Here is a 25,326-nt window from a genome sequence, read left to right on the forward strand (position 1 = left end):
GTACCAAAGCGGCATATGCAAATTTAAGCCAGTTTGGTTGTTACGAAGTTCCGTACTTTTTCATTTGAGCACTCCTTACTGGATAACCGCAGTCGTAGAATACCATCGAATCATAATTTACAGGACGAACTGCAGCGAGAAGGTGACAAACTGAAGACAAGTTAGACAGAAGTAGTCAACTGACGGAGCGGCCTTTTTTTTTTGTTATTCACAGTTATGAAAATTTTTAAGCGCTGTTCGGGATGTGGAATGTTGAGACAAGTGGCAGACTCTGCAAGAGAGGCGCTCTGCATCGCGGTGTAGCTTGCTGTCCAGGTTTCGAGAGGGTGCGTTTCTGGATGAGGTATCGAATATATTGCTTCCCCCTACTTATACCTCCCGAGGAGATCACGAATGTAAAATTAGAGAGATTAGAGCGCGCACGGAGGCTTTCAGACAGTCGTTCTTCCCGCGAACCATACGCGACTGGAACAGGAAAGGGAGGTAATGACAGTGGCACGTAAAGTGCCCTCCGCCACACACCGTTGGGTGGCTTGCGGAGTATCAATGTATATGTAGATGTAGACAATATGCACCGATGGTCGATATTTGCTGCTTCATCTGCAGGAGCATTATGTATGACATAATCGACTACCAGGTGTAGAATTCCTGTAGGTTGTATGTATCCGACTGCTCATACTGAACAAATTGCGTAAGCAGCGGTTAATAATAAAATCAACATTTGCTCTCAAATTTGCTCTTGCATTCACAGCGCCGGATTCACACCTGGTGTCCATAATTCTAACTATTCTCTTTCCAGAGTAAATCGGTTCCGCATTAACGCCGTAGAATATCTGTCAAGTTTTGCTGCCTTATGGTAATTACAGCGCTCACTGGACCTCTGTGAGTAGCTGCACTTTAATCATAACCACCCGATAGTTAAGAGAAGGATTAACTCAGCTGCGTTTCTGTACAGGGGACCCATAAGACATAATTTTAGAGATACAAGCTGTTTCTAAACGCCACTGACACTAATATCTGTATTAGTCAACTTTTCAGCCCAGCATTTCTCCTTTTAATTCTACATCTACATCCATACTCCGCAAGCCACCTGACGGTGAGTGGCGGAGGGTACTTTGAGTACCTCTATCGGTTCTCCCTTCTATTCCAGTCTCGTATTGTTCGTGGAAAGAAGGATTGTCGGTATGCCTCTGTGTGGTCTCTAATCTCTCTGATTTTATCCTCATGGTGTCTTCGCGAGATATACGTAGGAGGGAGCAATATACTGCTTCACTCTTCGGTGAAGGTATATTCCCGAAACTTCAACAAAAGCCCGTACCGAGCTACTGAGCGTCTTCCACTGGAGTTTATCTATCATCTCCGTAACGCTTTCGCGATTACTAAATTATCCTGTAAGGAAGCGCGCTGTTCTCCGTTGGATCTCCTCTGTCTCTTCTATCAACCCTATCTGGTTCGGATCCCACACCTGTGAGCAGTATTCAATCAGTGGGCGCACAAGTGTACTGTAACCTACTTCCTTTGTTTTTGGACTGCATTTCATTAGGATTATTCCAATGAATCTCAGTCTGGCATCTGCCTTACCGACGATTAATTTTATATGGTCACTCCATTTTAAATCACTATCACTCCTAATGCCTACTTCCAGATAATTTCTAGAATTAACTGCTTCCAGTTGCTGATCTGCTATATTGTAGCTAAATGGTAAAGGATCTTTCTTTCTATGCATTCGCAGCACATTACACTTGTCTACATTGAGATTCAATTGCCATTCCCTGCACCATGCGTCAATTCGCTGCAGATCCTCCTGCATTTCAGTACAATTTTCCATTGTTAAAACCTCTCGATATACTACAGCATCATCAGCAAAAAGCCTCAGTGAACTTCCTATAGAGACATCCAGTTACCGTGTCTGAGCCTGCTTTAACCGTGACCTTCACCCAAACTATTTCACATTTCGGATCTCCGTCAATTCTTTGAGGTTCCCTATAACCAAATTGTTAGCGGTTACGTATTATCATGGTGTTCAAGTCCATAGACAATGAAAAGATAGTGGAATAATGAAAGTGGCGTATTTTTTTCACTTTTCCGAATGTTGACAGTAACTGGTGAACTAAAATTGAGAGAGCAGAGTATAGAATGGAAGTTTCTGCGTGTTGACAGACCTGCGGATCCTGGTGGAAGCCGAAGACATGCCCGGGAGGTGCTGGCTGACGCACCACGTGGAGTGCCCCTGCCTGATGGGGTCGCGCTTCCTGGCGCAGCGGCAGCAGTTCTTCGACATCATGTCCCGCTGGCAGCAGGTCGACCTGGACGTGGTGAGTGCCCTCGCCGAGAGCGACGACAACAGTGGAAAGTAGTCAGACTGGAAGTTCCAACTTTTATATCTTTCGAAGGTGAAGCTCAGGTTGTCGACTCTAAACCCTCTCGTACTGTACACGTGTGTTAAAGAACCAGGGGAATTGTGTAATTATTTACAAAACGATTACACCATGTAGTTCACTTCATTTTAAGATAAACGAGCTGCTACAGTAATGAAACAAACTCAAAATGTATTTGGGAAGAGCATGGATTGGGTTGTTTGGGGGAAGAGACCAAACAGCGAGGTCATCGGTCTCATCGGATTAGGGAAGGTCGGGGAAGGAAGTCGCCCGTGTCCTTTCAAAGGGACCATCCCGGCATATGCCTGGAGTGATTTAGGGAAATCACGGAAAACCTAAATCAGGTTGGCCGGACGCGGGATTGAACCGTCGTCGTCCTCCCGAATGCGTGTCTAGTGTGCTAGCCACTGCGCCACCTCGCTTGGTGGTTGGGGAGAGCATGTAATACTACTGGCTACTACGAAATTAGCAGTGTACCGATAGTGTTACACCTGTGAAAGGAATTAGATATGGCCATGACTGTGTACTGATGGTTAAGCTAGTAGCAAAACAAACGGGAATCGAACCAAGGTTCTGTAAGTGCATAAAAAGAAACGATCGCCAGCCCAATTAGGCAAAGTTGTACCGTGATAGCTTGGTTCATAGAAAAGGTTAACGAATGGTATTCACTTTACTAGATATTGAAATTCTATTTTTGATTATAGGACACGAGACAGTAGTATACTTTACCAAGCATTGTACCAGTGCTTTGACAAGAACAACAAAGAAGTAATATTAAATGTTTTGGCAACAACTGGTTCTCAAAAGCACTTACTGTCTCTAAACTATAGTAGGAAGCCAATGACCATTGCAGGCAAAATATTACTAACGGTGGAGCAATACTTAAGTGGACAAGAAGTTCTTTTATCGGCTTTATTATTATAGAATACTCTCAGGCCGGCCGATGTGGCCGAGCGGTTCTAGTCGCATCAGTCCGGAACTGTGTTGCTGCTACAGTCGCAGGTTCGAATCCTTCCTCGGGCTTTTCTCTGCCTGGGTGTTGTGTGATGTCCTTAGGTTAGTTAGGTTTAAGTAGTTCTAAGTTCTAGGAGACTGATGACCATAGATGTTAAGTCCCATAGTGCTCAGAGCCATTTGAACCAACCTGCCTCTGGCATGGATGTGTGTGATGTACTTAGGTTAGTTAGGTTTAAGTAGTTCTAAGTCTAGATGACTGATGGCCTCAGATGTTAAGTCCCATAGTGCTTAAAGCCATTTCTTGAATACTCTCATTGAAATCGTTTACTGTCAACTGTATTCTCCATCTTGATTACTATTTCTTATCTTAAGGATCATTCACTTCTTTATATTATATACCTTAATTTAAACAGATGGACCATAAATCTGGCACAGACTGAATGGCTGTAACCAGTTACTTATTATAGCATACATATGTTATAAAACGAATAATGCACTTCATTAGTACTGTTATTGAGTATAGATTCCAAAACTGGCTCAACAAGTAGCAAGAGGGCCCAAAACTAATCTCCCAGTAGATTCAGATCAAGGCTGACTAGTTTTACCAAATAACTAACTACAGGCACATGAAGTATAATTATTACTAGAAACCTTTACGTTAACTATTCCTTAAGCTGGCCCTTCAAGTTCACTAGACAATACTACTTTGGCTGATCATAGTTTTATGCGAATAATTTAAATGCTATACTGACGTCTAAGGAAACCATTTCAGATCACTTCCGTAGAATTGTACTTTAGTGAAAATGTAACTATCCTTTTACAAAAAAAAAAAAAAAAAAAAAAAAAAAAAAAAAAAAAAAAAAAAAAAACCACTTGGAGTACTTCAGAAACAAGGCTAACTGAATACTTACGAAGTTTAGTACTCCGAACAGCTTATTAAATGTAGTTAAAGGCAGCAACTACTTTTCAGTTCAGTAAAACAGGATACTCGGAAACATTGCAGCACTTGGAAAAGCACCATGCTTAAGTAAACGACCAACGATTAAAAATGGATGTTTGACACAAAGCTTAAACAAAATAGCGTTACTGTTTCGATAAGAAACCAATTATCGGGCCCGTGCAATAATACAGTACTCAACTGATTATTTGAGGCGAAGGTGGTGTGGCGATTGCCTGTGGCAACTCAAGAAGGCGGCAGAAGTACCCACGGCCATTGCTATGTAGCAAGCTATGAAAATTTTTTTCTAAGCGTCGGACTTTCATAGCACGGTCCTAAACAATGTGAGCCATGAATAATAAGGCAAACTGCTTCCATATCCGAGACTATATTATATAACCTTGTTGCTGCTCTTGCCTTGTCCAGCACAGTAGATGTGGGCACTTTTCGTGCCAGCCACCGACTGACTGTTGGCACGAAAGAACTTTGCAGTTTGACAGCCAGATTCACGTTTCCTATTCCCTCCAAGTCAGTTTCGGTGCAGAGGGAGTTTCGTCCATGTTTTACGTGACTATAAACCCAAGTATCCTATGCATGAACCGGTATTGCAAGTAGAGTTTCAACAGAACTTCCTTTTAAAATTACATCCATAGATTAGTTACATTGACATAATTGGTCATAAATAATTAATAAAACATTTACATAAATGTTACATAAAAGATCATGGTAATAGAGAGGTCACATTAAATAAGAACAGACAAATAAGTTACATAAGTGTGGAGAATATCGATATTGCTGTTACATGCAGGATTTAAATCCTTGTTTAGCCATCCTAACTTTTCCACAGATTCTCTAAATCACTTCAGATACACTACTGGCCATTAAAATTGCTACAACAAGAAGAAATACAGATGATAAACGGGTATTCATTTGTCAAATATATTATACTAGAACTGACAAGTGATTACATTTTCACGCAATTTGGGTGCATAGATAATGAGAAATCAGTACCCAGAACAACCACCTCTGGTCGTAATAACGGCCTTGATACGCCTGGACATTGAGTCAGAGCTTGGATGGCGTGTACAGGTACAGCTGCCCATGCAGTTTCAACACGATACCACAGTTCATCAAGAGTAGTGACTGACGTATTGTGACGAGCCAGTTGTTCGGCCACCATTGACCAGACGTTTTCAAGTGGTGAGAGATCTGAAGAATGAGCTGGCCAGGGCAGCAGTCGAACATTTTCTGTATCCAGAAAGGCCCGTACAGGACCTGCAGCATGCGGTCGTGCATTATCCTGCTGAAATGTGGGGTTTCGCAGGGATCGAATGAAGGGTAGAGCCATGGGTCGTAACACATGTGAAATGTGACGTCCACTGTTCAAAGTGCCGTCAATGCGAACAAGAGGTGACCGAGAAGTATAACCAATGGCACCCCATACAATCACGCCGGGTGATACGCCAGTATGGCGATGAAGAATACACGCTTCCAATGTGCGTTCACCGCGATGTCGCCATACACGGATGCGACCATCATGATGCTGTAAACAGAACCTGGATTCACCTGTAAAAATGACGTTTCGTCACTCGTGCACCCAGGTTCGTCGTTGAGTACACCATCGCAGGCGCTCCTGTCTATGATGCAGTGTCAAGGGTAACCGCAGCCATGGTCTCCGAGCTGATAGTCCAAACGTTACAGCCATGCGGATAAGATGCCTGTCATCTCAACTGCTAGTGATACGAGGCCGTTGGGATCCTGTACGGCGTTCCGTATTACCCTCCGGAACCCACCGATTACATATTGTGCTAACAGTCATTCGATCTCGACCAACGCGAGCAGCAATGTCGCGATACGATAAACCGTAATCGCGATAGGCTACAATCCGACCTTTATGAAAGTCGGAAACGTGATGGTATGCATTTCTCCTCCTTACACGTGGTATCACAACAACGTTTCACCAGGCAACGCCGGTCAACTGCTGTTTGTGTATGACAAATCGGTTGGAAACTTTCCTCATGTCAGCACGTTGTAGGTGTCGCCACCGGCGCCATCCTTGTGTGAATGCTCTGAAAAGCTAATCATTTGCATGTCACAGCATCTTCTTCCTGTTGGTTAAATTTCACGTCTGTAGCACGTCATCTTCGTGATGTAACAATTTTAATGGCCAGTAGTGTGTATGGCATGAAATGTCTTTCGAGAACTGTCGCTTCAAGCGAAGGCGGTAGCTGCTCGGATAGGACAAGGATGGGGAAAGAAATCGGCCGCAACAGTTTCATAGGGACATTTCCTGGTACTGACCTGATCTGCAGAAAACTTGAATGGCCAAAGCTAGAACTTACTTCCACGCTTCCCAAATTTTTATTACTGAATCTCTACTGCTGTACTTCGACACGACAAAAATGTGGAAACTACAGCGTAAAACTACAGTTGACGCGATATAGCCATTTACACTTGCATGGAGTACAGTATACGTTCAAAGACACCTATTAGTGGTCGTACATATGGGGTGTGTCCACCCCTCATTTTTATGATGGTTTAAATTCTGCTGGGGACACTCTGAATGAGGCTTTTGAATGTCTTTGGAGGAAGGGCAGACCATCTTTCGTCAAGCGCCGAAACCAAAGAAGATAGTGATATTGGACGCTGGGGTTTGGAGCAAAGTCGGCGCTGTAACTCATCCAAAAGGCATTCCAGTGGGCTCAGTTTGGGATTCTGCTCAAAGTCCTCCGTTTTAGGGAATGTTATTGCCCACAAACCGTTGCCTCAAAGACGTTGCTAGATGACAGAATGCCTTGTCATGCTGATTCAGTCATCGTATAAGAAACTGATCCTCTACACAATTCCGTAAAATGTGTTCATATCCTATCGCATTCACCGTTTTCTTAAGAGCAATAACGGCACCACACCCTAGCTACGAGAAACATCCTCACACTGCAACACCGTCTCCTTCGTACATCACTGTTGCACATTTTGTCAGGTAACATTCTCCAAGGATTCATCAAACTCAAACCCTTCGATCGGACCGTCAGAGAGTATAGCGTCATTCATCGCTTCAAATCAGTCCATTGTCGTCGCTTTTTTCATAGCCTCAAGCATCGCTTAGAATTGACTACAGGAATACCAGGTTAATGAGAAGCTGCTTGACTGTTGTACCCCAATATTTTTAACTGCCAACTTACAGTTAGTGCACTAGTTGGATTGCTGGCAGCACTTTGAAACTCACAAGTGACCTCTTCAGCTGACTTCACGCGACTTTTTACAGCCAGTATCCACAATGCTCGACGGTCCCTGTTCGTCTAGTACATGAGGTATGCCTGAAGTTGTTTTAGCCGTGGTTGTTTTTTCACCTTAGGCAGGGTTAGATGGAATAAAATATCCTTGATATATATGTCACTCAAGTGACATCCAATGAGTAGTCCAAGTTCGAAATCACTGAATTCTCCTGAACGAGCCATTCTCCTGTTTCTTCTTCTCTACTGACATCACAATACTCGCTGCCTCCTTTTATGCTAGCGGATCCTCTGCTTGTGATATCTAGTGGTCGATTCAGAGCTACATAGGGTGTCCGGGTGGTATTTAACAGGCGGTATATCTTCAAAAAACTCCCTTCTTTCCTCATGTCATCCCTTCCTAAGCTCATGTAGTGTCGATGCTATCAGACGTGGTTTTCACAGGCTATCATCTGTTACAGCATATTAAATTCCCATCATTATTCAGTATGGAAGAAGAAGGACTAGGCTGTACCTATCCAAAACATTCTATCTCTACCTCCTTGTCCATTTCAGCTATATAACTATTGCGCAACTTACGCAGTAACCTGTGTGTAATACAAACCCTCTCTGTTGTTTAACGGTTTAAAGATTTACCTGTTGTTATCTGTTCCATCAAGTCAGCATCCTGTTGCAATTATATTCCGCGCTAAATGCAGAAAACGCATCACTTCACGATACATTTTGTGAACGGGCTGCGCTATTTTGTTTTGTGCTTAGGTGCTGTGGTACTGGGATTTCAGTTTGTGGCAAGACTGTAGACACTTACTGGCAAACAAATAGGAAAATTAATTACGTGACTTTATTTTTTCGAGGCAATTAAGAGAACGGCTGTAGTTCTCCTCTTGGCAGCTGTCCAATAGCGAACCAGTATTTCTGCTACATCTTCAACACTGTCTGTGTTTTCCTCAACCCTATTCACTTCTATTTTCTTTCTTCTATTGATCTTATCCTACTATTTTTCCTTTCTGTCCCCAAGAGCAGCTTCCTCTCATGATTCGCTTCCTTATCTACTACTTCCACTCATTTCCATTAGAACTCACATTCGACAGAAATGTAATAAGGAAATTATAGTTGTGTACTGCTCATGAACTACACATATTATGATATACAATACTGTACCTACTATTTTTATTATTGTTATTATTGTTTTATTGGAATCATGTCGAGGAAAAGCTGTAAAAATGGGCACAGGTGTAATTATGGGCACACCTCACTAAGAGGGTACGGGAAGTGCTGCAGTCTGGCGACCAGGACTGACAACGGTGCTTGTTGTCGATAGAAGGTAGCAGTGAACAGTTGGAAGCATTGTTTCAAACAGTGTAGTTACAGCGTCGGTTATTGTGTGAATCGGTGTTTGTTCAGGACTGTAAACGTTTGGCAGGTATATGAAATCGTCTTCTTTTTATGTCCTTCTGATCAGTTTATAAGAATTTCTCAGTGATATCCGGAATAACGGAATCCTAAGCTACATTTAGAAGTACGTTTTGCGTTACACACGCTTTTAGGTTAGACGGGATGGTGGCCCCGTTGCTTAAGAACGGTTGGTGTGAAAATGGACCCATTGGGCTGGTGTAAAAATTGGCCCCATATTTAAGGACGGCCCGTAATTACACCACCTTTTCTCTTAAACTATGTAAAATAATTTAAATAATTTTACGGGGATACGCTTAGTCGAATTTTGTTTAAAGTTCATATATACAGCTCACGCAGTAACAAACAAACGAACAGAATTTTGAAATTGCGATAACGGACCCTAGTGCTTTTGTTCGTCCTTGCAGAATGCCGAGGACGAAGAAGCGCTATGAATGTAAGAACCAGAGGCATCAGTGGAATGACTCTCAGATGGTACGTGCCATAGCAGCTGTGAAAGCAAGGAGGCTTCTGTGAAAGGTGCTGCTAAAACATTTGGAATGCCTCGTACCACTTTGCAGAGATTTCTTAAACTTGATAAAATCCCTGAGCAAGCGGTTCAAGAGACAAAGGAAACCGATTAAAAATCAGACCTCAAAAAAGAGCTAGTTTCTTATCTCACTGAGAGGGAGCAAAAATTCTTTGGGTGCACTTTGGCGGATCTGAGAAGAATGGCATTTTTACTTGACCAGGGAAATAGTTCGACAACCCCTTTCAAAGGAGGAGAAGCAGGACGAGCTTGAGCTGACCTTTTTCTTGAGAGACTGAAGGATCAGCTGTCAATTCGCAAATCTTGTGCCAGAGCCTTAGGCTTCAATAAAGAGAATGTGATGGTTTTCTTTGATTTATTGGCAGATACTTTCAACAAACATCATGTCCAGCAGGCCGAGTGTATAACATGGACGAGACAAGCCTGCCCATTGCCCAGAGCAAAATTCCAAAAGTGATAGAGATGAAAGGGAAGAAACAAATGGTAGCTCTAACGTCTGCAGAAAGAGGGGCTACAATCACAGTTATCGCATGTATGAGCGCTTCAGGACATTATGTCCCGCCAATGATAATTTTCCCTAGAACCAGCAGCTCTAATGAGAGGCTGCCCCTGGTGCAATTCGTAGAACCCGTCGTTCAGGATGGGTTCAAAACAATTTGTTCACCGAATGGTTCGTCCACTTCATTGAGAAAACTGCAGCCTCTAGATAAGACGTATATGGGACCTCTGAAAACGTAGTACAGCGAGGCAGTGAGAGTATGGTTGCATCACAATGGGCGTCCTCTCACATCTTACGACGTTATGGAGGTTATTGGCCAAGCTTACCTTCGTACTCAATCAGCTGACATAGCAATAAACAGATTCAAAGTAACTGGGTAATCCCTATGAACCGTTACTTCTGATTTCATAGCTGCTGAGTTGGTTGCAGGAAAAACTTGCTCCACAGTGGAACATAGACTAATGTTTCTGATTCACGTGTTCGTCTACTTGCTCCTCTCTGGACCATCGACATCATCTGCTTTTTCTTCGGGTTATCCTGATGTACAGTACATCAAGATCTAGCTATGCCAGTTGATGAAGCCAGTGAAACACAGGGAAGCTCTCCATGGACTTCAACAAATGCAGTTTCACCATTCGACATATCTCCTGTCCCCAAGAAGAGAACCACAACGCCGGGACGAAAAGCAGCAACCGCCTGCCACGTCACTGGAACGCCGTACAAAGACCAGTTCATAAAGTCGCTTGACAAAAGTGCTGTCAAGAAGAAGTCGTTGAGTTTTTCTGGGGTTAGAGGCCGCCATGCGAACAGAGGTGCAAAATCCAAAGGCCTTCAAAAAAAGAAAATTTGTTCCACAAGACTCTCTGATTCATCATCGGATTCTTCAGGCTCCTGCAGCCCTCACTTTGTGGACAGCGATAATGACCTTTATGTGAACGATGGGGATACAGCAGTCTCAAGCGATGCAAGTTGCATCTTTTGTGATGAAAAGTTCTCTCAAGACAGGAGAAGAGAGGTGTGGATTAAATGTGTTATGTGCAAATGTGGGCACACGTAGATTGTGCTGGCGCTGAAGGAGCTACTTTTGCGATTGCTGTAAATAATTTCAGATTTCATGCATAAATGTACGGAAGTTGCTTTTTGTACATTAATCTACCATTCTGTACTGTTTTAAACCATTTTATTAAGATATTTCAAAAGATTTCTTGCACCTTTTTTGTAGATGCCCGTATTTGCACCCTCTCATTTTAAGTTCCATTTTACAAGCTTTATGTAAATCTTTGTTTTCGAACAGAAGTAATGGATACTAACAATTGTTTCACCTCTCATCATTTCTTAAACTTGATATAGTTGTTAATAGAAGTGTAAAATTAGAATTTTTACAAAAGAAGGTACCTTTAAGTGAAAAAAAATGGGGGTGCCCATATTTACCCCTTTTCCTCTACTGCTCATGTACTACGAGGGTGGTCACATAAGTACCCGACCCAACAAAGAAAACACAAAAATTTTGGAAGAAATGTATTTACTTTTCAACATAATCTCCTTTCAGCTCTATAGACTTTTTCCTGCGATGTTCAATAACTTCGATGCCCTTTTTGTAATGAGAACTGTCTAACTCCTCAAAATAGCCATTAAGTGCCGACATGTCTTCATTCGTTGAAAATCTTCGACCACCGAGTTATTTTTTCAAGTTTGGAACAGAAAATAACCCGAGAGGGCTAAATCTGGCGAAAAGTGTGCATGAGGTACAATTAAAACTTTAATGCATTAGTTTTGGCCATTGCAAGCACGGACGTGTGAGCTGGTGCATTGACCTGCAGAAACAAAGCTTTCTTCTTGGCCAAATGCGGCCGTTTGTGCTTGATTTCTTCGCCCAAACGTTACAATACTCACCGATGATAGTTTTTCCTTTTTCAAGGTGGTAATGAAAATTATTCCACGTGGATCCCAAGAAACCGACGCCATGATCTTGCCTGCAGATGAAACGGCCTTCGCCTTCTGTGGAGTCGGTTCTCCAATTTGTGTCCATTGCTTTGATTGTTCTTTTGTCACTGGAGTAAAGTGATGGACCTATGTTTCATCAATGATTATGAAGCGGCGTAAAAAATCAGCTTTGTTGCTGCGAAACTTCGCCAAACACTCAATTGGAACATCTTCACGACAATATTTTTGCTCGAGTGTGGGCAGACGCGGCACAAACCTAGCACACAGTTTTCTCATGTCCAAATTTTCAGATAATATGCGATGTTCCGCACTTTTCCAAATGCCCACTATGTTTCCTAGCTCACGCACTTTCAGTTGACGATCATCCAGTACCGCTTTGCGGGTTTTCTTCACCATTTCTGGAGTCGTCACATTAGTTGGTCAACCACTGCGATCTCGTTTTGGCACCTCATACTGCCTCGTTTAATCTTAGCTACCCAATATTTTGCTGTAGTCAACAAAGGAGCAGACTCTCCAAAAGTAGAAACTAGCTCAACTTTAATATTGGTTGCGCTAAGGCCTTTCAAAAAAAAAAAAAAAAGAAAAGTATCACATAACAATCACCAATTTTCTCCATTTTCACAAGTTCACTGACTACGTTCACTATCGATGGCTGCCAAAAAGTACTAAACAATGTGGCGTCTTCCACCTTGAAACATATGCTTCATAGATCGTATACTTTCTAATACAGAGATATTTTTCAACAACGCTGCCATCTCTCGGTCAGGCCGGGTACTTATGGCACCATCCTCGTATATACGTTGTGATGTCAGATCAATACGGGTGACTAGTGAGATGTAAGAGTGGACCTGAAAGCCCTAGTGTGGCTAAAACAATCGTGCTTATTACTAAAAACTGACATCCAGTACAAATATATCACAGCGTATGTTCTCCCCTATCCGTAGACAGTATGTATACGTCTAGACCTCTCTTGAGTTAGCGTTGAGATGGTTCCCGCCATTTCCATGATCAATGAGGCGTTGAGCCAATGGAGAGTGCAGTTCAGGACGGAGGTGGCTCTTATTGTTGCGGTGGCATTTTTGTGTAATGTCTTAGGCCCACTTATTCGGGCTGCGGTGTTTATATAAATACAGTATTCGTGATGAGCAAGCATTGCCGTTTCTTATATGACTTCGTGATGAGTAAGCGGTGGACACCCCTGTATTCCAAGGTGCCAACAGCTATGTTCACTGGGTTGCAAGCAATGTTCCTAGTTTGGAGAACGCTCTGGTATCTTATCTCACCTTGAATGGCCCGCTACATTATGCGATCGTAATCGAATAGAAATTATGTGGAGGTTTTGGAACAACGGGTTAACGTAGCAGTCAAGATCGCTGCTATTTGCCAGAAATATTCCAACATCTCCTAACATAAAATCAAATGTTTAAATGGAAAATTAAACATTTTTATTCTACATTGAATTACTGACCAACTCTTGCGCTATGATCCCGCTCCAGTTTTCTCTTAACCTTATCTTTAATATTATCAGCTCCATGCTGTCCTTAAAAAAGGCGACAAATTTGGTTGATGACACACCTACTGGGAGCTCATTAGCGAAGAACACGTTCATTGTGTTTTCTAGAGTAGTATTCGTATCGAGTGTTACAATCAGACGATGTTATACCCGAGGAAGAATGTAGTTTGAGACGATTCCCTCAATTTGCTGCTATCATTCTGATTGATGTTATGATCAAGATGAACGCTCTACAGCCAAAACCCGTTTTCCCGTTTTTAGTTAGAACGCATTCTTACTACTTAAAACTAGTTTATACTGAGCCACTTGGTCCAAATGCGTTTTGGCTAGTTAAAACTAGTTTTAACTGACTTTTACTTTTGGCCAGCAGTAAATTCTAGTTGCAACTAAGGCTATCAGTATCAACTAGTAAGAACGCGTTCTAACTAAACTTGACAGAACTAGTTTTCACTAAATTATTTAGCGGTAAATATTAAAATTAAGAGCAACTGCATGTTGATTGCAATGAAAAATAGCATCTTTGTATTGTGTAATGTAATATTTATTGAGAATATTGATCATACATCTAAGTCATTAACATATCTACAGCAATAAAAAAATAACCATACACTGAAGGAATATTACAAAGCCACATTAACAGTATTAGTTACGGAAGTGGAAACAAAATAATCATACAATAAAAGTATATTAATTACTCATATATTTGACAAAAGTTGCTACAGCCTTAATGAAAGAGGAACGTACGAAAAAAATTAACAATTATATTTCGATTATTTCTTATTGCAAGGCAAACTTTCATGAAATTTTGAGTTACAAAGGTTTTCTTTTTTCCTATAAAAGCACCTTTTTCAAATACATGCTGCCATCTTGGCAGCAGTTCTTAATGATACCTTTGTCTGTGGCATGTCTTCCAGCAGCAAGAATTTCTCTTTGGGCACGTCGAATTCGGACCTCGAAGAGAACATTTAATTAGCTTGTTTTAAAGGCAATTAGGTACTTAATACATATTATACAATATATTACAATTTATGTATTAAAACTTAAAACATTAATTAATTAATTGAATAGTTAGCAACATTTTCAGAGCATTAAATCAATGAAGTAATGAATATGTCTGATATTGGTCCTTAATTATTGAAATCAATTCAGAAATACATACCTGCAATACAATTTGTCGAGTATCCCATATTTCGTTCCAATCTTGTGCAAGCCGTGTTCATGTTTCTGAAGAACAACTCTAATAATATAGGGGAGATCTGCTTTTGCTCTGTCAATAACAGGAATCGGTATAATTATATTGTCACTGATTTCTACAGTGGCGTGCATTGAATCTGAAGCCACCTTAATTCTTTTTCTCGTTGAAACTAGTTGATACTGATAGCCTTAGTTACAACTAGAGTTTACTGCTGGTCAAAAGCGAAAGTGAGTTAAAACTAGTTTTAACTAGGCAAAACGCGTTTTGGCGAAGTGGCTCATTAAAAACTAGTTTTAAATAGTAAGAACGCGTTCAAATTAAAAACGGGTTTTGAGTGTTTTTCCACATACGTAAACCGCTGACGATGATAGCTGCGCTACAACTGACTTGCGTCAACGTTCGGTGGGAGTCAAGACGATCATTTTCTAATCGTGCATCACATTTATTTGACATAAAATGAAACAGTTGAGTATTACAATGGAAAGCTTTTCTGTCCGTGAACTATTGGGCATAATAAGTTTTCGACACGTTGTAAACTTCTCTCTCTGGTATCTTATCAAAAGTGTTACCATGTTGATAGTTGAGTTTAATTCTAAGCTGAGTTGATGTATGGGACAGAAGCAACCATTGAGAGATTCCCCTCAGTAGGATATGGAAAGCAGTGGAATATTCGGTAAGCTGGGTAAGAAACTGTAGTTGAAGCCACAATGCTCTATGTACGTGTCCTAGGATGCACTACCGAGCTAAGATGTGTGCAGTTTAATGTTTCTCTCTCTTGTTGTTAACAGGCAATAGATAAAAGGTACGCGGGACTGGAAGATTTCACTGTGGTAGCGCAGCCGTTCCTGCTGAACGCTTCTTTCCTGACGGTGAACACCTCCAGCGGTCCTCGAACCGACTTCACCTTTCTGTCGCAGGACTGTTTCCACTTGAGCCAGAAAGGTGACGCTCTAGGTGAGTTGGCTTGCATTCATAATCCTATGGACGGAGAATGGGTACAATGTAAATTTCTGTTAAATGGGCTAGTGAATAGAATGGAGTACCTTTTGAAAATATGTCTTTTAGTTTACTTACTCAGTTACTCACCTTGCCCCGACTAGATCTTTACAAAGGCTCTCTTTCATCGGTCCAACTACAGACGATGGACCCGCTGAGCTGTTCACCTCACATACCTCCTAAACAGTTCATGGGTGAAACGTCCACTACAGCTGTACAAGTATTCGTTGATTGAAGTCTTTATGCTACAAGATTTCAGGGAATCAGCTCCCTCAGTAGGTGTATCAGTGACTTAACATAAAACAATATCTCCAAACTGCAAGACCATAAACAAACTAACAGTAACAGAGAAAAACGATAATTGCGGTCCATAAACTCACTGCGGCGGAGCAGTGCGGAGCTGCTGCGAATTAAATTCGACTCACCTTGTGGTGAATGTCTTCTCACACGCACGTCTCCTTGAAGTTACTGAAATGGTGTTCTTAGCCAGAAAAAGTTATCGAAAAAAAAACAGCTATACACCTCGAAACAAACAGTCGAACTAAAAATTGTTTTGCGTGTGAAAGGATAGTAATAGTTACATGACAGTATTTATATGCGTAAAATTTCCTTCTATTACTGTAAGCTTTCGTACACCAGTTACTACCAAGCCTTTAGTTATCCTTCGCAGAAACTTTAAAATGGATAGAACCTTTAAGAATATCTCGCTCAAATATTGCTATAATCAAACTCACGTAGCAAAATATTCATGTTCGCGAGTAAGCAACACGCCACGTTGAATGTATTTATTTAAAATGCCAACAAAAATTGTAAATTTCATACCGTGCATCATTAAATCGAATTCTCTTCCATACTTCATGGCACTTATCGGACATATTGCTATCTAAATATGACAATATTAATAATTGTCATCGGAGCACCTATCAATAGATCTGATCACTATGAGTTCCAAGCCCCGATTCTACTAGTGTCTCTACACAAAAGAAGTTTCTAGTTTTCAAAATACGCGCAAATATTGTAATTTCTGATTGACAGAGAAACACCAGAGCCAATCGGAAAGCAGCATCAAACCCGCTCGATCCCATGCGTGTATACGGAACCAATCAACGTTTGTCACTGAATCTAAACAGTAAATTAACATAAATCAATTTTTAAAATCCAAAAATATAAAATTAACCTCATCTTAACAATACTACCTCACGGAAATCATGATCTCATTTCCCCAGTGCCACAAACTGATGAAATAGTTTATAATAAATTCCCCGATTCAAATGACTAACACACACGTTATTCTCGAACATTCCTTAGAGACCAGTTACTTCAATGTGTAGTGTAAAAGCTGTACATAAAACGGTATTTCATATTCGCACCTTCATTCATTCTCATCACTAAGCACAATTATAGCAATAATTAATAAACAATTAGAAAATTAAATAAAAAGAACTGCAAATAATAAAGAAAGAATTTTGACTGCAGCTCAGTGTCCATCAGCTAGTGACCTCTTCCAGATCGCATAGGAACTACACACACTCGGGTATCTGGCGCCACCTGTCCTCCACTTGACCTATACTTCACGCCTGTTCAGCGCTGTCAACAGGCACGATGTAAGATTTAAGTCTCATCACTCCATTGACCATACTTACAAATAATAGGTCGAAGTGTCTATGTCAACTTAGAAGGCAACACCTCTGTCGTACATGGCTCCTCAGACTGATACCCAATGTGTCCGCGCAACAAGCATCTTTCAAATCTAACTGACGTTAAGTCACCCTTTTCCTGAAAGTGCCGGCGAAAGATCACGGAGTCTAAATATATCGAATAAAGCCAGATTAATCACTGTATGGGAGGCAGAAAGCTGCAAACAGTAGGCTAAAAACTATGTATCGTGTAACTACAGCCGGTCGGAGTGGCAGAGCGGTTCTAGGCGCTACAGTCTGGAACCACGCGACCGCTACGATCGCAGGTTCGAATCCTGCCTCGGGCATGGATGTGTGTGATGTCCTTAGCTTAGTTAGGTTTATGTTAGTTCTAGGGGACTGATGACCTCAGAAGTTAAGTCCCATAGTGCTCAGAGGCATTTGTAACTACACTTACGAAAGGACCAACCGATCGAAATGTTTTTGTGGGACACTACGCAAACAACATCCAGCTGCAACAATGGAACCGCTGCTCAAGTATCATAAATAGAGAAACTACACCTGAAAGACGACGCTACCGCTCTGCAGTTAACTTACCAACTTACCAAATACTTGCACATTGCGCCAAAACGTCCCGTCTGCCAGCCGAAGGAGAACCGAGCAGTGGCGCTAAAGGCCACACTGTGGTAAACACGGCATAAGAAACCTGGCACTGTAAACCTAAGTACATGAAAGGTACTAGACGAATACCAGTCAGGTTTCCGTAAACATCGCTGCACAACATCTGCCTCAATAAAGGTAACAGATGAAATGAAGAGTGCCTGGGTTGCACAAGATGCGACTACCATGTGCTCCTTAGATTCCATAGTGAAATAATTAGCAACCAGTTGCATATAAGAAATTCAATTTCTCGACCGGTTTCGAGCACTTAGTGCCCTTCTTAAGGTTAGTGCCTTCTGAAGAAGGGCACTAAATGCCCGAAACCGATCAAGAAATTAAATTTGTTATATGCAACTGGTTGCTTCTTGTTTCATTATGTAATACTACAGTTTCTGAAGATGGATAAAATACTATTATTAGATTCCAGAAAAGCCTTTGAAAATGTCGAGTTCGACATCTTACTTCCCAACCTTAGCATCTTAAATTTCTCGTCAGGTGTAGTGCAATGCTTTTTCTCATACCTGACGTCTCGCCAGGGTCCGCAAATGTTTCGTTATGGGGATATGGGTACTGAAAGAAACTTTAATTCTGCAAAATTGATGTGCACAACGTGAACGTATGCGTAATACGACTGATCCGTAATGTGATTTTCTTCCAAAAAATGCACGGGTATATGTCATGTTTACGCTATGCAACCAACCACGCATGATGGTCATGTGATGTACGTAGTACAATCACCCGTTGTTTGCGCAGTTGTGCCGTGTAAGCCGCACTGTAAAGTGTACCGGCGACGGATCGGTTAGCTGTGTAGTGTATGGTGTTAGCTGTGTTCGTACAAGCGATGTTAACAAAGCCACACGTCTACAGTAATGAGGAATAAGCAGATATGGTGTATGTTTATGGCTTCTGCGACGGTAGTGGTACCGCTGCAAGAGAAGAATACCACAGGCGCTTTCCGACTCGACGATTACCTGATCGCAGGTTGTTTACCAAAGTGTTTACCACTTTGCGTGCAACAGACTCTCTTCCAAGCAGACATTTTTCGTCTGATCGTTTACATCAACAAACTTTGCAAGAACAGGAAGAAATAATCGCAAGTGTTGAGCGAAGTCCTAGTACGAGCTTACGAAGAATGTCCCTGCATATGCATGTCCCACAGACACGTGTGTGGGAAACATTGCATGCGGGAAACCTGTATCCGTTTCACATAGAGCGTGACGAAAATCTCCACGTTGGCGACAATGCCCAACGACTTCAAATCTGTCACTGGGTAATTGAGACTTACTATTCACTGACAAAGCCCAGTTTCCACGACATGGAACAAACAACACACGCAATAATCATCACGGGAAAATACACGCTCTTCTTTGGATAGCAATTTCCAAGTTCGTTTTGCCATAAATGTTTGGTGCGGCGTGATCGGTAACCTTCTGATAGGTCCGGGCGAGAGGTACCTGCATTTTTTGGAAAATTCATTTGCGGAGCTATTGGAAGACGGTCCTTTAGCCAAGCGAACTGAAATGTACTTTCAACTTGACGGTGTCCCTCCACATGGTACCTTACGTGCGAGGGACCATCTCAACCGCACCTACCCTAATCGCTGGATTGGCCGCGGCGGTGCTATTAACCGGCCTCCAAGATCACCTGACCTTACACCTTTAGATTTCTGCTTATAGGGTTGGATGAAATCAGAGGTGCACTAAGTAAATACACGAGATGAACTGCCTCGTCGCATCATGGACGCTGCTGAATTGATTAGGAACTAACCACAGGCAATTGAACAAGCAATACAACATGTTATCGCTAGAGTGCAAAAGTGCATTCACGTTTATGGTGGGATATTCGAGGCTGTTCTGTGAACTGTACAACATCTGTCCGATAAGAGCTAAAGCCGTTTGTAAAAGACGTGGTACATCTTTTTGAACTGAATAAATGCATGTTGTAATGCATTATGTACTAAATGCAAAGTAAATAAACATTATGTAGAAATGCCTAACGTAACTGTATAATGCCTAACGTAACTGTATTCTCTGTAACATTGTTTTCAAGAAAATCACTTTACAGTTCAGTTGTATTGCGTATACGTTCACGTAGTGCACATCAATTTTGCAGAATTTAAGTTCCTTTCAGTATCCATACCTCCATAACGGAGCATTTGCGGACCTATGTTCATATCACATTTTTTTCTCATAATTCCTTGTATTATCACTCTGTAAAATTTTGACCTTTCCTCCTCAAACACCCTGTAAAACTGCTGCGGATGTCCCACCAGCAAAAATTGACGTAATAATTCTTCTGTCACTCAAATTAATTGTGAAAATGTTCTAATTAAGTGAGTTACAATTTCGTTTAGTAACTACGTTAATTATAGAGACAGCAGTATCAGCGTCGCTTTTTCAAATAGCACTACGATAAATTCTGGTGCTATTATTTGTAGTTATAATAGAGGTGAATTCAGGTACGTTTCACTCTTCAAAATCCGGTTAGTAGTTTCAGAGGATTTACAGTACTTAGGTCTTGGGATTTGTCTGTTTTGAACTCGAAACTGGTTGCTCTCTTTTGCGGAAGTTCGTGTAATTACGCGAAACTGTCACGATGGAAATGGAACGCTGCCAATACTTTGTGTCTAATCACTCTACTGACAACAACAGCGCTTTTTATGCTCTACAGAAGCGTAGTAGCTGTTATATAGTTACTGTTGTGTTGTATTGCCAATTTGTTCGGTTACTGTTGCGATGTGAATCATGAAGCAGTTTCTCTGCTGTTGCGGGAATGTTTATAACTTCATTTCACCAGCTGTTACCTTCATCACATTGCCCCAGACATTAATGCTAGTATTAGAAAAAAATGAAATTCTTGGTAATTTACGTAATCAGTAATACATTCTTACGAAATAATGATGACAATAGTGATATTTTAAAAATGTTGTTGTTGTTGTCGTTGATGTGGTCTTCAGTCCTGAGACTGGTTTGATGCAGCTCTCCATGCTACTCTATCCTGTGCAAGCTTCATCATCTCCCAGTACCTACTGCAACCTACATCCTTCTGAGTCTGCTTAGTGTATTCATCTCTTCGTCTCCCTCTACGATTTTTACCCTCCACGCTGCCCTCCAATACTAAATTGGTGATTCCTTAATGTATTTTAAAAATACACTCCAAGAAAAAAAATGCCGCACAGCAATGGAATTATCCGAATGTAATGAAAATCTGTACATGAGATGTACATGTAGAGACACACAAACGACTACACTTTCAGAAAACTTGGATCATCTATTTACGAGAAAGAGTCCCACAAATGGAACAAATCAATAACGCGTTAGTCCACCTCTGGCCCTTATCCAAGCAGTTATTCGGCTTGGCATTGATTTATGAAGTTGGTGGATGTCTTCCTGAGGGATACCGTATCAAATTCTGTTCAATTGTGAAAATTCCAAGCTGGTTAAAGGGTCCTGCCCGTAGAGATCCAAACGTTCGCAATTGGTGAGGGATCCGGCGACCTTGCTGGCCAAGGTATGGTTTGGTAAACACGAAGACAAGGCGTGTGCGGTCGGGCATTATCTTGCTGAAATATAAGCCCATGATGGCTTACCATGAAGCGCTACAAAACGGGACCGTAGAATATCGTCGACGTACTGATTTGCTGTAAGAGTGTCGCGAATGACAACCAAACGGGTCCTGATGTGAAATGAAACAACACCCCAGACCACCAAACCTTGTTTTTAGACAGTATGGCAGACAGCAGTCAGGTTGCTATGACACCATTCTTCGGCGCGTCTTCAGATACGCTTCGCTGGTCACGGGTCTCACTTCGAAGCGGGACTCATCACGGAAGACAATTCTAATTCAGTCAACGAGATTCCTGGCCGAATATGCCAGACACAATTGGAAATGGGCTTTTTAGTGTACACAAGGGGCGCTGCGAGTTCAGCCCCATTTCTGTGAGCCAAGTAGTAACGATTCGTGTGGTCACCGAAGCACCAGTTGCACATCTGATTGTGGAAATGAGCGTTTGGCGTCATTGGCCGGGAGGCCCCTTGCGGGGCAGGTCCGGCCGCCTTGGTGCAGGTCTTATTACATTCGACGCCAGATTGGGAGACCTGCGCGCCGGACGGGGATGAAATGATGATGAAGACAACACAACATCCAGTCCCTGAGCGGAGAAAATCCCCGACCCAGTCGGGAATCGAACCCGGGCCCGTAGGACGGCAATCCGTCACGCTGATCACTCAGCTATCGGGGCGGACACGCCAGATAATGATGAATCCTGACCCTGGCGACTGCCCTCTCTATGTCGACTGCTTCCTTCTCGACGCTGTGTTCGGTTATGGTTCACCCATTCCTGCAAACATCATAAAACAGTGACACCGCTTCTGTTCGAATGTCGAGTGAGTCGTAATTACTCCAACCGGCGTATTTGCGCCCAACTACATGTCCTCTCTGAAGTGCTAACGTCTGCTTATATTGTTCACACACCTTTCTGAAAAGCATAGTTACCGCCCAACTGAATCAAATTTGCAAAGACCTGACGTCGTGGTATCGACACATCCCATTTTTAGTATCCTTGCCAGCTGCGCGGTGAAACTGTGATGCAGCTTCACACTTTCAACTATTGGCGGCCAGAGTTTACAATTTTGCATTTACTGTCGACACCTCTACAAATATGAGTTTGTGACCAATTTACATAACTCTTTCGTAGTGTGTCGTCTTTTTTCTGTCTTTGAGTGTAATTTAGTTTCACGGCTGAAAACAATCCAAACCTGTTGTTCTTAGCCATAACAAAATTCCATTTTGCACCTCAGGGTGGTAATTAAGCCCAGGATGGGAACCACTGCATGTAAGTGTCTGCAATGATGTTAGGACCACCCACATAATCTCCAGTAGTACCGCACCAAATGCTCGGACACCATTGCGTTGGAAATTCAACCTGCCTCAGCCATGTGGATTCTGTGACGCAATAATGCCTATCTCTTATATTAAACTTCCCATGACTTGAGCTTCATCGGTAAAGAGAATTCTCTGAAGAAAGAACGTGCTTACTTGATGTCGTATCAGAACCGAGAGATGGAATGGTAAACGCCTTTGGCAATCCCGCTGGTAAATATGCTGCTGAAGTGACGCATTATACGGATGAAAGCTGTTCGTGTGTAAAATGCAAGGAATGCTGAGCTGACTTATTCCAGAGGCACTCCCAATTTCTCAGAAGTGAACATGCTCATTTTGTGCAACAGCTCCCACAACATATATTTCATTCGCTCTAATCCTTGGAAGGGTTCTCCTTACTCTCTGTGTAGTATACAAGTGCAATTACAATAACAATTTTTTGGACACTCGCTGAATTGTCATTATTGTCGGTTACCGTCTGTCGGGATATCTTTGTGCGTACAGCTCAGCTATTCTCTTAGCATTCCTTCTGCATCCTCCATAAAGAAGTGGCATACTTAGTTTGTCTTGGTTTTTGGTACAGATTTATTGTTTTCAAATTAACCAGCACTCAGCGTAGGCGGACGACACAGTTTGAAGGGTAACTTACTTCTGTGCTCCTTTCATACTGGTGTAGCGGCGCAGCAACACTGCGTTTGCATACAATCCGAAGTGCCTTAATTCCTTATTCAGGTATGAAATCACGAAGATCCACACCAAACAACAATCTGTTTCATGTTCAGGCCAGATAAATCCTGACAAGTGTCTGGACAAGTGTGTGGAGCAGTCGTTAGATCGGTTGCTGCTGCTACAATGGCTGTCATAATTTAAGTGCATTCGAACGTGGTGTTACAGTCGGTGTACGAGCGATGGGGCACACCATCTCCTTGGGAGAGCCAGTACTGACAAAACTCTACCATCTGGTGAGCAAGGTGTACGAGGCAGGCGAAATTCCCTCTGACTTCAAGAAGAATATAATAATTCCAATCCCAAAGAATGCAGGTGCTGACAGATGTGAAAATTACCGAACTATCAGTTTCATAAGTCACAGCTGCAAAATACTAACGCGAATTCTTTACAGACGAATGGAAAAACTAGTAGAAGCCGACCTCGAGGAATATCAGTTTGGATTCCGTAGAAATGTTGGAACACGTGAGGCAATACTGACCCTACGACTTATCTTAGAAGAAAGATTAAGGAAAGGCAAACCTACGTTTCTAGCATTTGTAGACTTAGAGAAAGCTTTTGACAATGTTGATTGGAATACTCTCTTTCAAATTCTGAAGGTGGCAGGGGTAAAATACAGGGAGCGAAAGGCTATTTACAATTTGTACAGAAATCAGATGGCAGTTATGAGTCGACGGACATGAAAGGGAAGCAGTGGTTGGGAAGGGAGTAAGACAGGGTCGTAGCCTCTCCCCGATGTTATTCAATCTGTATATTGAGCAAGCAGTAAAGGAAACAAAAGAAAAATTCGGAGTAGGAATTAAAATCTATGGAGAAAAAATAACAACTTTGCGGTTCGCCGATGACATTGTAATTCTGTCAGAGATAGCAAAGAACTTGGAAGAGCAGTTGAACGGAATGGACAGTGTCTTGAAAGGAGGTTATAAGATGAACATTAACAAAAGCAAAACGAGGATAATGGAATGTAGTCGAATTAAGTCGGGTGATGCTGAGGGAATTAGATTAGGAAATGAGACACTTAAAATAGTAAAGGAGTTTTGCTATTTAGAGAGCAAAATAACTGATGATGGTCGAAGTAGAGAGGATATAAAATGTAGACTGGCAATGGCAAGGAAAGCGTTTCTCAAGATGAGAAATTTGTTAACATCGAGTATTGATTTAAGTGTCAGGAAGTCGTTTCTGAAAGTATTTGTATGGAGTGTAGCGATATATGGAAGTGAAACATGGACGATAAATAGTTTAGACAAGAAGAGAATAGAAGCTTTCGAAATGTGGTGCTACAGAAGAATGATGGGGATTAGATGGGTAGTTCACATTACTAATGAGGAGGTACTGAATAGAACTGGGGAGAAGAGGAGTTTGTGGCACAACTTGTCTAGAAGAAGGGATCGGTTGGTAGGACATGTTCTGAGGCATCAAGGGATCACCAATTTAGTACTGGAGGGCAGCGTGGAGGGTAAAAATCGTAGAGGGAGACCAAGAGATGAATACACTAAGCAGATTCAGAAGCATGTAGGCTACAGTAGGTACTGGGAGATGAAGAGGCTTGCACAGGATAGAGTAGCATGGAGAGCTGCATCAAACCAGTCTCAGGACCGGAAGAACAACAATACGTTAAAGCATATGGAGGCTCTCTAATGGTGTGGGACGTTGTCTAATGATGGTTTTGTCACAGTTCATCTGGGTGGAAACAGCTTAGCTGAATCACCGTGTATTTTACAAAGTATATGCCAGGACACCGTTTAACAGCAATATATGACAATACAAAGCCCATTTATATTATAATAGCTAAATTGAGATGGAAGAACAAGAGGGAGAGTACTCATCT

The 25,326-nt window shown here is 41.9% G+C and overlaps 1 protein-coding gene across 1 annotated transcript in view; it reads left to right on the forward strand.

The window, feature by feature from the left end:
• The window catches only part of LOC124549402 (phospholipase B1, membrane-associated-like), a 147,717-nt gene that overhangs the window by 117,092 nt on the left and 5,299 nt on the right, over window positions 1–25,326 (forward strand). The window contains exons 6-7 of the mRNA XM_047125242.1: window positions 2,161–2,315; window positions 15,387–15,552. Of these exons, the coding sequence (XP_046981198.1) occupies window positions 2,161–2,315; window positions 15,387–15,552 (321 nt within the window). The remainder of the gene's footprint in view (window positions 1–2,160; window positions 2,316–15,386; window positions 15,553–25,326) is intronic.

This window comes from Schistocerca americana, chromosome 1, assembly GCF_021461395.2.
Source record: "Schistocerca americana isolate TAMUIC-IGC-003095 chromosome 1, iqSchAmer2.1, whole genome shotgun sequence".
NCBI lineage: Eukaryota > Metazoa > Arthropoda > Insecta > Orthoptera > Acrididae > Schistocerca > Schistocerca americana.